This window comes from Electrophorus electricus, chromosome 26 (assembly GCF_013358815.1).
Source record: "Electrophorus electricus isolate fEleEle1 chromosome 26, fEleEle1.pri, whole genome shotgun sequence".
In the NCBI taxonomy this organism is placed as follows: Eukaryota; Metazoa; Chordata; class Actinopteri; order Gymnotiformes; family Gymnotidae; genus Electrophorus; species Electrophorus electricus.
In genome coordinates, this window is record NC_049560.1 from 6,435,295 (window position 1) to 6,450,304 (window position 15,010).

Consider the following 15,010-nt stretch of genomic DNA (forward strand, 5'->3'; position numbering starts at 1 on the left):
CTGTCTGCCGCCAACTGCCAGAAGGAAGGTAAGTATGTGCCTGTGTAAAGTGACACCCACCTTTGTGAGGGGCCATTGCTTTCGTGGCTGTTGGTCAGGAGGGCACTGGCTACTAAGGAACCTTCAAGCCCAGACTCCTGAGAGTAACGCCAGCACTCAGAGTCTGCAGATCCAAACATGCACGCGCACACAAATACGCACACACACAAACACATTTCTCATTTCACTGACATCATTAACACACACCTGCTTTCATGAGGAAGTGTGACGCATTCTGTGAGAGTTCCAAAAGGTTCAAGAAAAGAACAAGAGTTAGGAAACAACTCGTTTGTTGGTTGAACAAACATGTGCACAAACACTCAAGAAAACAGACACAAACACACTCTTGTTCATGCTGGTACAACAGATTCAAGTCACCCCTGGGTGTTGCTTACATGCCTCTGAGAGATGGGTGTCAGTTTGGAAATGGGAGTGAAGTGTGACCATGAGCCCTGCAGCTCAGAAAGTCTCCCACTGGCAAGAGCTGAATGCACCTGCCGTGCTTTCATAGTCCTGAATGTCAAATCAAAATCAGGGTGTGTCTCTCTGACTGGACATTGTGTTGAGCTGCCACTATTCTATCACAATGACATGTACATTTAACTATATGGTCATTAAGTTCAGTGGAAAATATGACGAAAAACTTTTTCAGTTTTCTAGGAATCTGACACAGCCAACTGACAAAAACCTAACAAGGAACTGACAAAGGCCAAATTCTGAACAAAGAAACTTAGAAGCATACAAAGAAATGTACAGTTCTTCTAAGATTTCCAATATATAAACACACAGAGACATTCAGTGTTTTGCAGTATTCTACTGGGAGCCACTGGGACCAGGGACACGGAACCATAAACGCTCACAGTAGTGTACCCCTGGACTATAGCAGTCCTCACCTCTGCATGCTCTGAGGAAGGTCAGGCCTGAGCCAACAGAGGACAGCTAAAGCTCACCTTCTCAAAACTCCAAATGGTAAAGTTTTTCTGAATAGTACATTTACAAATCCACTCACACCTTAATATGACTGAAATCTGAAATTATGGCACATACACACTTAATAAATTGCCCCCACTTCGAAGGGGTCTCGAAAACGAGAGTTCTCAGAGTTGGCTGAGATGTTGCGTGTATATGGGGTCAGAGCTGGCTAAAGCACAAACCACATTCAGCAAGTCTGTGATTGGGAAGGATGCTGCTCAGTGTCAGTTAGCTCATAATGGCAGTTACTACCCCTCCTTTCAGAATGGGTTTCACTCTAGCTCTGCATAGAACAACATGCATGATTAATCCTCATACATGCCGAAATTAGCATGAACATTTCAGGATATTCAGCCTGTGGGCAGCTGGGGTAGGGCAGGTGATGTGTGTGTGTGTGTGTGTGGGGGGGGGGGGGGGTATGTAGGAGATACCACTTAATCATCTTTTTTGTGAGGTAAGCAGTAGTAAATACACACAGCTACAGTGAACACAACAGTCACGGTGCAAAAGAGGGCTGGACAGGCCAGCATACATTTATGCAGAACATTGACATGTAAAATATATAGACATAAAACAGAAAAATCTGATAGATATAAGATACGTTAGGTGGATGGTCAGTGTATGCTTAGTATTGTTGACCTACTGCATAGGAAATGCTTGCAGTGCTGGTAGGTGATTCAGCAGAGCATGGCATAAACTATGTGTGTGTGCTTACTCAGAGCACAGCCGATGGAGTCACTTGTGCTAGTGTGACTTCCACTACGGGTGGGGGGGCGAGAGGTAATAGGGGAATGGAACAGGCTGGAGGGGTCCACTTCACCATAAGCAGCTCGGCCATCCCTGTGACACACACACACAAACACGAACACACGAACACACACATACACACGGACAGTTCCACAAATCAGATTTATATTGGAACATTAACAAATTAACAAATATTAAAGAACAAACTAACACACTAACACCTAACACCTCAGTCTTTATGAAAAAGTGTGAGGCACTGGCTTTCCCTAGCCAAGAGCAATATCCTGTTCGCTCGCTAAAGCACTGTTTGATTTGTGGGCAGGCAATATTGCTACACACAAATGGCTGATGGATGTATTTCACAACACTACACACAGATGAAGAGAGGTGGAGCTGGCTAGTGAACGCAGAATCTCTTTGGGCTTTATATCAACCAGAGTCAACACTGGTAGTGATATCAATGGTACTGTGCATATAGAAAAAGCATCAAAACGCTGTATGTAGAAACCACTGTGCATAAAGACATGAGTATATTGCTGTTTTTTCTTGTTTAATTAAAAGCTATGCACACACACGCTAAAGGTTTTCCCTCATTGCTATTTACTTACACAACAAACTGTGATGTTACGTGGGTTTACTGGATTTCTAAGGGCACACACATACAAAAACTAACGTAGATAATCCCTATCCAATTCCACCATTAAATCCGCCACCACCAACGTAAGCAAGACCCTAAATGGTACAACACAGGCATATTCTTTCTCCTATATGCCTTTTCCACATCATCTTCCTTAAAGAGTACCACTGAATGACTAGCAAGTCATCTTTTAAAAAGACTTTTACCACCAAGTAGCTACTACAATAGCTCAGGTGTTGTAGACACCTGTCAGCTGTGTCCAGAGAACACAAATAATGGTATGCCATGGACTCCCTTTAATTAGGCTAGGTATCTTTCACATGGAACTCACCTGCTGCGCTAGGAATATAGAAATAAATTAAAACACTGAATACACACATAACAGACTCACTGCAATTGTCATATTTATGATTGATTTATGATGATAAATGTATGTCATACCTTATTAAAATTGCACTGCCATTTGAATTATATTGCATTAAGCATGAAAATTATATTGTGCATAATGTACTATATTTCTCATATTGCATATGTACACGTCAGCTCTGAAATGTTTTATATTTTAACATCACAAAAGTGGTGCAAATTACCAGAATATCACACGCCAGCATATTCAAGGTAAGGAAGCTCTGAGGTTGTGCACTACCAACTTTAACAATCTCTTGGGCAAGTAATTAATATCCATATTCATATGTATGTGATCCATATACATATATATGTGATTGTGTTCCAAATTTCTGACCTCAGAGCACAAATGAAAGAAATGTTGGACCTCGAGGGCCAAAAAAGTTCTTGATTTTATTTTTTCCATCATGGGTTGGAAGATCTCAGCTAGTGTTATGTTATTTCACAGTGGTTTGCCTTACATTTAATCAGTGCACAGGTTTCCCTCGAGTTTGGACTATGACTGAAGGCCATGAAGAACTTCTCTCAGGTAAGCTTTCTGCTTTTACTGGCTTTTGTATTTACAGGTAGCTTACTCTGGAAAATATATATACTTATCTGCAAATGTGTTTCATGTTCAAAAGTTTCATGTTCAGTAATCCTGAATGCATGTATATGATCTAACTCAGTATGTCTGTAGCAGTCTGATCACATAACTTCTGTAATGTCAAATTTAGATTGCACTTTTAGCTATCAATTCAGAATTTTGGAATTCCCATCACTTTGAGCTCCATGTGTAAGATATAGTCTTAGAATCTACTTCCAGCTGCAGCTATAATAAACATTTCATGTAAACATTTCAAACTTCAGTAGTTATGTATTTTAACCATTTGGTCAGATGGAAGGACACCAAAAACTGATACCTGGTCACATTTTAACAGGGATACACAAAGTTCTTTATCAAGTATAAATGTATCATAGGTTGTGTAATGATCAAGCCCACTTAGTAAGTTTCTGTTTTTTTCCAGATTCCAGACCTTTACTGAAGGGATACTTCAATCCAGTTTATCCAGTATAATGCAATGGTCTTGAAGTCCATACATTGTAAATGACGTATGATGTATGACTATTCAATGCGTGGTTTACTGTCTGTGTCTTCTCATCAAGATTTCAATAATAAGACATTTAAAACAACAAGAAAAACCTTTTTAGGTTTTTAAAAAAGCTGCTATAATCAGCAATTTCCTCCATTCATTGAAACAATCCAGTGAAACAATGAAAATGTTTCTTAGACAGCGGTCTCGAGTGCGTTAGCAGGTCTTGTCTGAGCTAGGAATGTACGAGGATTCTTACATGGTATTCCTGTGGGAGCTCGGTGTGACGGGTCTTTGAAGAGGCTCATCTATAGTCTGAGAGGAGTGGAGACTCCATCTCCTCTTGGCTTTCACCATGTTAGTCATGATCTAGACCAGGAGAGACAAACAGCTAAATACACACAATTACTCACCCCAGCCCTACCATACCAATATATACTTTAGTTTATTTGCTGTGTTGTTAGGTGAGGATTTGCAGAAACATACTGACTAAATTCACAAACATGAAGTAGCATACCAGTTTCACTCAGTGCTAAACCATACTCATTCTTGTTATCATTACATACTGTGTATTAGCCATCTCAGCACAAACTTTTCCTTTATTGGGGTTTGATAAAAACTGGTTTATGTGCTAAATTGTCTTTGGATATGGTTTTAATTGTGCTTGCGTGTATGTGTGTGTGTGTGTGTTTGTGTGTGTGCGAATTGAGGACCTACCCCCAAGTACTCTGTGGTCAGAAGGTTCTCGCCATAGAGCTCTTTAGGATTTGGCTGAAGAACCTCTTCCTTATCCAGATCTGCCTCCATTACATCCTCCTGTTAGTATTGGCATGATCACATCAAAATGGTTAGTTATGGTATATAGTAACTCAGTTTCATTTAAACATAAAAAGACAAATGCAAAATATCTGTTGTGCACCAGTGAACATGTCTTTGATTTAGGGACATTATGAGACAGGTAAGAAAATAAAAAATAACAACGACAAAAATTAAATAAATAAAAAAACCAACACGTTTTGCCAAGTAGGAAATTGTGAACTGAAACTGCAGCATATTAACAGGTCAGGCCAATGTAGGGAGTGTAGGGGTCACTAACGGCATACACACATGCAGTGAGTGGGGATAAGGGCCCTCACACACATTAACAGAATTCTTCACAATTTACCTCCTCCTCCTCCTCCTCCTCTTCATCATCTGACTCCGCCTCATGTTCCAGTACCTCTTCTGAACAAACATGAAGTGAGATAAGAAAGATGAGGGTGTGTATGTAGTGAAGCAAGATTCGGTTGGTTTTAGTAACATGACGTTACGCTAACTTTTACGCAAAAAAAAAAAAAAAAAAGGCAAACACTCAGTAACACCGAGTAAACATCACACCCTTTTCTCTGCACGCAGGTGGCATGCCTTTCCTCTATAAAGGTTAAAATTTAGTGAGGGGAGGGCAATATATAAAAAAAGAAGAATGTATGGTTATGTACTGTACTAATCATGTTAGATGACACATCCACTGGTCCTTCGTACCTGAGTTTAGTTGTCTAATAATGAACTCAATTTGTCTATTGAGCTCAGGACTGTCTTCTTTAGTGTAGCAGTGCAGGATCTCCTCCAAACTCTAAAACCCAGTCAAACATCATCATCAGCACTGCAAATTGGCGACTCACTGACTTATAATGGTCAATGTGCAAATACAGATGAAGCATGATTTTTAGTCATTAGGGACTTTGGGCTTCCATGTTAAAACGTGCATTTGGTTGAGATTATTCCTCAGATCTGAGAACCAGGAATATTAGGCAACAGTGCCAGAAAAGCGGTGAGATGTGAAATGTAAGTGAGGGCATGACTGTAAGGTGTGTTACATATAAGTCTTGGTTTAAAGGTTAAACACTAACCATCTCTTTGGCATCTTTCCGTACAGTTGGGATACTTAGAATGCTGTACAAAGCTCCATTCACATAGGGACGGATCTGTACACATACACACAAACACATAGACACACACACACAGACCAACATATAATAAAAATAAATAGTGTATTCCAAATAATTGTCAATGAAAATGAAAGAAAACAGCAAGGACTGAATTCATTGTGCTTTGACACAAATTTAAAAATGTTCTTTTCTTTGTTCATGCAACAAAGTTATTTGCATGAGTATATGGGAGGAATTTGATGGTCTATGGCTGAAAAAAATATGCATGAGTATGCGTACTTAAAAAGGAAGTAACTATGAATGGGTTACCATGTTAAGTCAACAATACACCACTGACTGGACTACTTCTGATAAGGTCTAATAAAAAAAAACAAAAAAAAACATTGAGTTTTGAAGAACTTCAGCAAACCATCTTATTATTTTTTGCATGTAATTTTTCTTGCACATAGCAGTGACTATACATGCCAGCGATCACAGAGACTGAAGCAAGATAAAAGGTACCTCGCGGTTCTCATGTCCCAGTAGATCAGTCAGAACCTTTAATACATGCTTTGCTCTTTCCATGCACTGTCTCTTTCCTGGAACATGATCAATAGCTGGTCAAGTATCTCATTCATTTAATGACTTTTTTACAAAATATTTAGAAAATATTCTCTAGTACACTGAGGGTCACTCAAGGGCAACTATCCTTCAGGGCCACTAATTTTAGCATTTACTACAGAAAACGCACAAAGTCTATAAAAACCTATGCCAATTAAAGTTGACTTATGAAAATAAACGGTAATTGGAGCCAACACCTGATGGAACAAAAGGTGCCTATTGAGTGAGGGGAGGCTTGGTACCTTGTGTGCGCAAGCAGAGGTTCATGAGCAGGGCTACCGCATATTCTAGAGTGTAGTCAGAAAGACAGTCGGAGTGTTGTAGTTCACCAACCAGCCATCCTATCAGTCCATATCTGATCAGAGCAGACTGATGGACGCGTCTAAGGAACATACAAACACAGGTGTCAACAACAACTATATATACATAAAACCCCACAAATGCAGACAATTACAATCCAGCAGAATATGAACCAAAACATTTGAATTACTTCTGTGTATGAAATAAAAAAATAAAATAAAATAAACATCAGATATCCAGAATCTGACAGATGCTTTTTCAAACTGTAGTTTACTAGCTGGAGGCTTTCATTCATTATATGTCTCCACTAGTTGTACATGGTCTGCACCTCCGCACCACGTGTATACATAATGTACCATCTGCAACACACAGCACCTCATGGCACTCGGCCAAGTTGTCAATCTGGTGTACATAAACCAGTGGTGATAGCATGTTAAGATTTGTTTGGGCACACTGAAAGATCTGTCATCATTCACATTTGGCTCTGGGTTTCATTTGTCGTGATTATACACTAGCAATGCACACACCTGCTCCACCTCTCTCTCTTACTTTCTTAGTAGCCTAATGGACAAACAAATGGAACAGTCCAATGAGGCTGCATGGTGACATCACCAGAAAGGTCTGTATATAGTTCGCATCCTCTTAAACACTAAAACTTCAAGCTAAAGTGTTTACTGGGATTAAAAATAAACTACCACTAAGTAAAAGTATGCTATTTTGGTTAGCATTTGCTATGGTAGCTAGCCAACAAGCTTATGTAATACAATACGCTACATAATATATAGCTATATACTTCTGATTAAAATACGATATTTGGATGAATGCTTTAATTAATCAATCAATCATATTACAAGGTAACAAAGTTGAATTTAAGCATGTGAAAAACATTACATTTTAAAACTAACTCTCCTTCTGTTTCTTTTTACACCATTTTCCTGGTGCTGTTTTTGTTTCCTTTGCATCGCACATGCACAGAGAACTGGTGGTAACCAAGGGCATAGAAGGATACATCAGGTGTGTCCTCAAAATGGCTCCGAATGTAGACTGCATTTCTAGGCTGTGTACGAAGGGTCCTTCTGTGACATAGCCTTCTATGAAATGTGACCTACCTTGGCTGCAGCGAGACTTTGGAATGTAGCTATTTTGTAATTGTTGGCTGGTGTCAGAATTCAGTGGTGGACCATGGTGTTATCAGAATTTTTATCAGAATTAATTCAGAAGAAAATCTGAGTTGTTGACACCTGTCTGACCACTTCATGCATACACTCAGATTTGTGACAAGGCTATGGGTGGAATGGGTGGAGGGCAATATGGCTGGAATGCTAAGTCTCAGAGAGCCCTCAGGCCTGTAATCACCCCCTCTCAAGTTATGGCCCTCTCTTTTAGTTATGCTGCTACAGATAAACCTGCTGGAGTTACAAACTAATCACCTGGTGTTCGTCTGTACAGATCTAACCTACAGCTTTCTGTTTTATTTGCATGCTACAGCAGAGATGATGACAACAGTGGACTATACCTGCTCATTGGCAACAAAGTATCTCAGAAAATGTCCCGGTCCTGCCTGTAGATGAACCAAAGCAGCCAGTAGATGAACTGATGCTGTGCGTAGATGATTTGATGATGCTTTGTCAGAAATAGCTCACCAAGCCTAGACCCACTGGAGGAACTGAGGCTCCCTCATCTATACTACAGTGGCTATGTTGACTAAAAATAACATAATAACATGTTCTGGTTACTAGCTGGGACACTCGGTGGAGGATGTGATCCCTCTTGAATTGTGGCCCTCTCAAGGTTTCTTCCTCATTTCAACCCTTGGAGTTTTTACTTGCTACTGTCACCTTCGGCTTGCTCATTATATACCTTGACCCGTACATCTGTAAAGCTGCTTTGTGACAATGAGTGCTTTAAAAAGAGCTATATAAATAAATTTGACTTGACTTTGAATAGAGGACTGACTGAATAAAGTTTTGAAAGACTTCTTTCATATTGCTTCATGCCATGTTAATGAGAACAAAGGTTTTGTGACATATACATGTGGCCAGGGGTGCATCAGTCTTCTCATAGGATACCTGAGGCTAAGCTTCTGCAGGGCTCCCAGAACATTCTCTCTCGTCACTGAGTCCTTCTTTTCTGTCTGCAGACAGTCCACCAGAGGTCTCAGCAAAGATGGCACCTGAGAAAGGTATGTGCGGCCTGGGGAGAACAAGACATGGTTTAGCTAAATCCTGACACCAGCATCTAACCCTACCACTACCCTACCACAAACAAATACCCTATCCCTACCACTAACTACGGCCTACAAATAACCTACCCTTACTCCAACCTCTAAACTTAATCAAACATACCCCACAAATCACCACCCTATTCCTAGCCCAACCTTAGCCAAATTATACCCTACATATAACCTACCCCTTACACCAAACTTAACCAGCCACACAGTACATTAGATAACAGTGTGTCATCCAGACTTTTAATTAATAAAGTAAAACTCTATAAATACTGCTTCTTACCCTCTGACAGAGAGGCGAAGGCATTGATCAGTCGAGCCATATACTGCCTCACAATCTCATTCTTTGATTTGATGAGATGGAGCACAGACTTCTGCAAATTAGAGAGGCCTTTCAGTTTTTGTGACAGAAAAGAGTGTTACTGTTTAAGCAATTTCAGTTTATTTTAGCTTGCAAATGCTGCGTCAGCATCTAATCAAATTGTCCATCAAACAAAGCAAACTGAAACTGGCTTTGTGCTTTAGTGTTCCCACATGGGTTTCGGAACTAAGAGAAAGAGAAACGGAGAGAAACTGAGACAAGAGCTGCATTCAGGCATAACTTCATTCAGAAAGGAGTGTCTGAAGGCCATAAGCATGATTTCGAATTTGGTGCCTAAAGTGAGTTTAACATGGCTGCCATGTTGAATGGATACTGAAAGCTAATAGTGTTCACATCCAGGTCCCTCAACACCTGAGGGAAAGACTGATGCTAAGAAGGAAGTTGAACATTTTGTGAGTTAGACATCTGCACTGATGTAGGTGGTACCTGTGGAAAGATGAGTGCTTCTTTTTTAATGAAAAGCTGGCAACTAAGGATGGAATGATTACTGGTTTTAACAATATATTGCAGTGTAAAACTAGATTGCAGTGTAAAACTAAACTTCAATTGTTAATAATTATGATAACTATATGATTCTTTTTTAAATAAGGAAATAACCACCGTACTATTACTGCTGTAGTTCCATGCAATTGTGTTGATAATCTAAGCAGTAAAAAGCAATGCTGGCATTATTTCACATTTATATGACATTATATTTTTTGTTATTAGAATTAGGAAAGGTTCAATAAAGACTATTAATAAAATAACTGCAGTAAAATTACTTAAATATGTGTCTTGTTTTAAATGGTGTAAAGGTTATTTTAGCAATACCACAATAACAAGTTTGGTAATACATTTTCATGATAGGAAACCTTTTACACTATCCCCATCTCTATGTGCCAAGAGTGAAGAGGAAACAGAATAAAGTACATTACAGCAAATTTCAACGTATTTCATTCTGCAATCAAGAATCATTGCTATACAGAGACCACAACATTATTAACAACTTATTTTATACTGAGTTCAAGGCAATGTACTCTAACCCTAACCCTAGATTCCAAACAAATAGGTTACAATGGATAAGTTCATGTTTTTTTTCTTTCTGACATGTTGCAGAAGACACAGAGGGGCAGCACCTGTTTGGTGGTGTGGCTGTCTAGCAGGTCGTTACTGATGAAAGCTTGCAGAACCGTATCTCTCTGCTCCCCCTGTAGAGAACGCGTCAGTCTCTACAAATTTCCAAAGGACACAGCCAGCATGAGTCACACATCTGAAAAAAGTCAAGGTGAGCCTTTCCATATCTATAATCAACACACTGGGTTTGGACCTGTGCTGGGGACAAAGGCTGTACACTATACAAACTATAATTTTTTTTTTCAACTACTGGCAAGAGGTTTCTGAAATTTAAACTACAGATAACAGCAATTATTTGTTACTTGTTATGCTTCCCAGTTCAGTTAACATGTCAAAGGGCAAACTCTACAATGCAAAAAAACAACAACCCAGAAAGGGAAGAATCTTCTGAGTATCCGATAATTAGGATAGAGGGACTTCCAGGCATGACTGACTCTGGCATCAACTGGAATGCAGGTGCTTGGTGCAAAATAATGAAGTTCTGACTAACCTGAACTATCCACCTCTAAAAAGGAAATGGTTTAGTGGGGGGGGGGGGGGGGGTTGTTAAGGGGTTGGATGTTGGTTATAATACCCAGCGCAGTGCCTGAAGCAGCAGGGCCTTGAGTCTGTCTGAACCAGTTACCAGATCCTTTTTGAGCTTCTCATAGTCCAGAGAAGGCAGCAATGGCACGTCTTTGGGCCTAATGTGGACAGAGACATTGGAGTGAGGAAGGCCAGCAGCATGCACACATCAGCACACAAACACCAGTACTGGAGGTGGGAGATTGTTGCTGTATGAAAAACTTGTTTGTCTATAATTTAATTATAAGCCAAGGATCATGGAATCAGGGATCATGGGTCACATACAGTGGGAATCATATGCACATATACACTGTTTACTGTTGAGTGATCAGCATTCAGAAAGCACCTCATTCTTCACTTTAAACACTGCAATAGGAAATATTACTTACTGGGCTGCAATGGAGGCTCGTAACATGGAGGAGGCCTGTTCTCTCACACACACACACACACACACACACACACACACACACACACACACACACACACACACACACACACACACACACACACACACACACAGACAGACAGACAGACACACAGACACAGACATACAGACACAGACACACATGCACATCATGGCACAAGTCTGCATGTAGCCACAGATAATTGCTGTGTTTCATCATTACTGTCAGTTAGGATCTTAAAGTTTCTCTGAGGTCTTCACTAGGTCTAAAATAAAGTCAAAGATGGACAATAGTCTTACGATTTGCAGCAGGTTGTAACTAAATATCAGCCATACAAGCAAATATTGTTTCACTTTCCAGCTGATGAGAACTAAAAAAAACCCCCAAACCTATTATCTACTATTTACAAGAAATCTACTCTTTGATTTAACAGTAATGAAAAAAAAAAGAGAGCTGCAGTTTGTGACAAATGCTCACAAATATTTACAGTTCATCCGACTCTGTACAAAGGTTTAGAAAATGTTAACTATAGTGGTACGTCAGATTGTGTGTTTGTATGGTTGGGTTGCATGCAGAATCATAGGTTTGGTATGTATGTTGATAAAATCATGCAGTTAGGGGACTGAAATTCCTGTGGGCAGAGCAGGTCTTCCCTCAGGGGGTGGGGCAGGGGTTAAGGATATTCCTTGCAGTCGTTCCTGTACCTGATGACGGCTCAGGTTTCACTTCAAGTCCAGAGAGCACGCCACTGCTGATCACCAGCACAATACAATAAGGTGCTTTACTTCTGCTAGTCTTTGGTTGAGAGTTTACTCAAACCAAATAAAAAATAAAACTCAACAAAAGTGTAAAAGACTAGAATTCATGCTTTTTGTACATTTTAATGTTAGCACATTCTATAGAGGAAAGGCAGAGGGTGGCACCTTAACCTCCTGTAACAAAATAATTCTAATAATCCACGCATATGGTTAGTGTTGATAAGTTAAAGGTTGGAGCATTGTTTCAGATGACGTTAATCAAAGCATGCACACGTTCGAGTGCCGCAAATCTTGTGTGCTAGCCCTAAATATTTGCCTTCCTTGCGCATGTTTGCCTCATGATGACGAAGGTTTGTACAAGGCTTGGATCCGGAATCCTTTGGAGAGCTTGATTCTGGGGAGCATGACTCTCAAAGCTCTGCCATGCGCAGCCACTGGGTGCTGGACACGAGTTCACTCCTTCCAATTCCTAGCTGTGCAAGCCCTTTTACTTTTAACTTTAAATATGACAAATTTTGAAACATATGGCTTTAGTCTAAAAGGGTCTGGTCACCTGTCTACTGGGGTGAGCAAATGGGAGAAGGGGAATTAGATAATGCTAAATGCCAAGTAACGCATGCCCTGTGGGAGTTATCCTGCAACCTCACTGAACAAAGAGGAGCATTGTTATGCTGAGCAAGGATATTCGTCTCACGAAACGGGGGCAAACCACTGGAGGAACCAGAGGGATTTGGCACTCACACAAAAGGACACATGTAAAGGAGCAGGGGTGGGGTGGGGGAGTGAGGCAGGCGTGCCAAGGAGAGGGGGGGAGGGAGAGCAAGACAGAGGGAAAGAAAGAAGGAGAGAGATGAAGATAGGCCAGCAACTTACATATCCATCATCATAGGGAGTCATAGAGTAATATCCCTTCACACACAGGCAGACACAAAGAAATGGTTGAGGACACATTGAGCAGAACAATGGGGAATACTTTGATTTAGAGGCAGATTTTCTTTTTTCATAGTTACTGAGTATAAATGACCAATCAAGTGTGTGAATGAATTCCAAGAGTGCCAAAATGTTTCCTGACACTATTAACACTGGTACTGGTCACATGCCTTTTTATTAAAAATAAACTTTCAAAAATATATTGGTCATTTTGCCCTTAATATTAAGGAGATAAAACAGGACAAAAGGAATAAGTCAATAGGATGAAACCATATTCCAACTACAAATACACCTCCTCTTCTTCATTTATTTGTATACAACCTTAAAATTAATCAAAGGTCAACCTGATGAATGGGAATTTGATGCCAAGTGATTTGTGAAATGCAGAAACATCATAGCAGTAATATGAGCTTAGACAAACTCAATTCATCTTGATTGGATATTAGCCTTTGATCAAACACGTTCATCATTGTTGACGTGTGTGTGTGCTTGCGTTGTGACTCACTGTGCCAGGCCTTGTGAAGTCAATGCTCTGAGCAGCGCTTTGCCTCATCTGCCCATTGAACAGACGTATGCACACACCCTGGAGGTACTCAGGGGAGATCTGTGAAAAGGCACGTTTCCTGTAAGCATGCTGTTTGTTCTGGGGTTGGAGTAGACTGGGTGCTGCCAAAAGGTGCTGCGTGTTACTTTGAGCATGTGTGTGTACATGTGTACGAGTGTGAGGATGTGAGGGAGATCATTGCTTGCCATCTTCCCACTGACGGTGGCCTCCAGTGAGTCCACAAGCTCAGCCGTCACACCAATGAGGTTGTGGTAGTCGGCCTGCATCCTGTTGAACCTCCTGGTGTAGCTGGCAGCTCTCTTCTCTGCCTCAGCCAGCTGGGCATGCACCTGTTTCGAGCTCTCTGGGAGCACACAAATACACATATGAGCACCAGTCTCATATCATTTCCCAAATACGCAGAGTGGCAAGGGTAAAATGCAATCGATGAAACAGAGTAACTAAGAAAGAATCAAAGTAAATTAATAGATAATAAATAAAACCTGCAGAAAAGGGTATGTAAGCTTTGCGTCTTCAATGTTACATTAATAATGCACAAAAAACAAATAACAGTCATAATGCAAAAAATGCAAGAGCGATGAGGTCTAATATTCAACCAAGTATGAATATCGAATGAGTACTTTACCCTTGTTTTCTTTTGCACTGTCTCTCTGTTGAACAGCAGCTAAGGAAACACTGGAACGAAATTTCATACTGTACAGGAATTCTGCTTACTTTTGTAGCACCATTAACTGTCACTGAGCTGTTCAATCATCCAGACTAATAGTAACCCTGATTGATCTGGAACAATCTATCTCTGAAAAGGCATGCCACTAGAAAAAACATCTACTGGAGCATACACACTAGACCCACACACCAGTCTGAGCCTCCTCCAGAGTATGTACAGCATGAGCCTTAAAGGCGTCACTGTCTGTGATTATTCCAGTCTCACTGCTTTCAGAGGAATAAGACACATAACATCCATGTCAGATGAACAACGAGCTAAACTGGTATGCAAAGTTTCTATAAAGCTGCCAATTGTTCAATTTCACACATATCCATAGACTTAAGTAAACAAAACCAAAAAAACACAATTCATTTTCTGTTCTTCCCCCAAAGCCCCAGTGGAATGGAATAGATTTACATAAGGATGTGAGTTAATGTAATTTTACCCCAGGACGTCTGTAATATTTATGGCTAATTTTCATGGATAAGAAATCTGGATATAAAAAGAACAGAAATGGGAGTGGCTACTCAATTTACAAATTATCATCACATAAAAAAAATCCATGCATAATATGTAGCTAGAATTCAATGGTTGCAACCACAAAATGTTATTGTTGCATGGAATATTAAACATTATATATATCTATTATATATGGCTATT

General features: G+C 40.1%; 1 protein-coding gene across 2 annotated transcripts in view; it reads right to left on the reverse strand.

The window, feature by feature from the left end:
- LOC113585742 (lisH domain-containing protein ARMC9) overlaps window positions 1-15,010 on the reverse strand; it is a 30,700-nt gene that overhangs the window by 7,895 nt on the left and 7,795 nt on the right. The window contains exons 7-24 of one of the 2 annotated variants that reach the window (XM_027023432.2): window positions 14,270-14,319; window positions 13,830-13,987; window positions 13,585-13,683; window positions 13,023-13,058; window positions 11,377-11,411; window positions 10,998-11,106; window positions 10,426-10,518; window positions 9,212-9,302; window positions 8,771-8,894; window positions 6,644-6,783; window positions 6,303-6,379; window positions 5,763-5,837; window positions 5,395-5,485; window positions 5,039-5,097; window positions 4,591-4,689; window positions 4,133-4,242; window positions 1,727-1,851; window positions 61-163 (exon numbers count right to left, since the gene is read on the reverse strand). In XM_027023432.2, the coding sequence (XP_026879233.2) occupies window positions 61-163; window positions 1,727-1,851; window positions 4,133-4,242; window positions 4,591-4,689; window positions 5,039-5,097; window positions 5,395-5,485; window positions 5,763-5,837; window positions 6,303-6,379; window positions 6,644-6,783; window positions 8,771-8,894; window positions 9,212-9,302; window positions 10,426-10,518; window positions 10,998-11,106; window positions 11,377-11,411; window positions 13,023-13,058; window positions 13,585-13,683; window positions 13,830-13,987; window positions 14,270-14,319 (1,674 nt within the window). The remainder of the gene's footprint in view (window positions 1-60; window positions 164-1,726; window positions 1,852-4,132; window positions 4,243-4,590; window positions 4,690-5,038; window positions 5,098-5,394; window positions 5,486-5,762; window positions 5,838-6,302; window positions 6,380-6,643; window positions 6,784-8,770; window positions 8,895-9,211; window positions 9,303-10,425; window positions 10,519-10,997; window positions 11,107-11,376; window positions 11,412-13,022; window positions 13,059-13,584; window positions 13,684-13,829; window positions 13,988-14,269; window positions 14,320-15,010) is intronic. The other variant, XM_035523265.1, reaches the window with a different exon arrangement.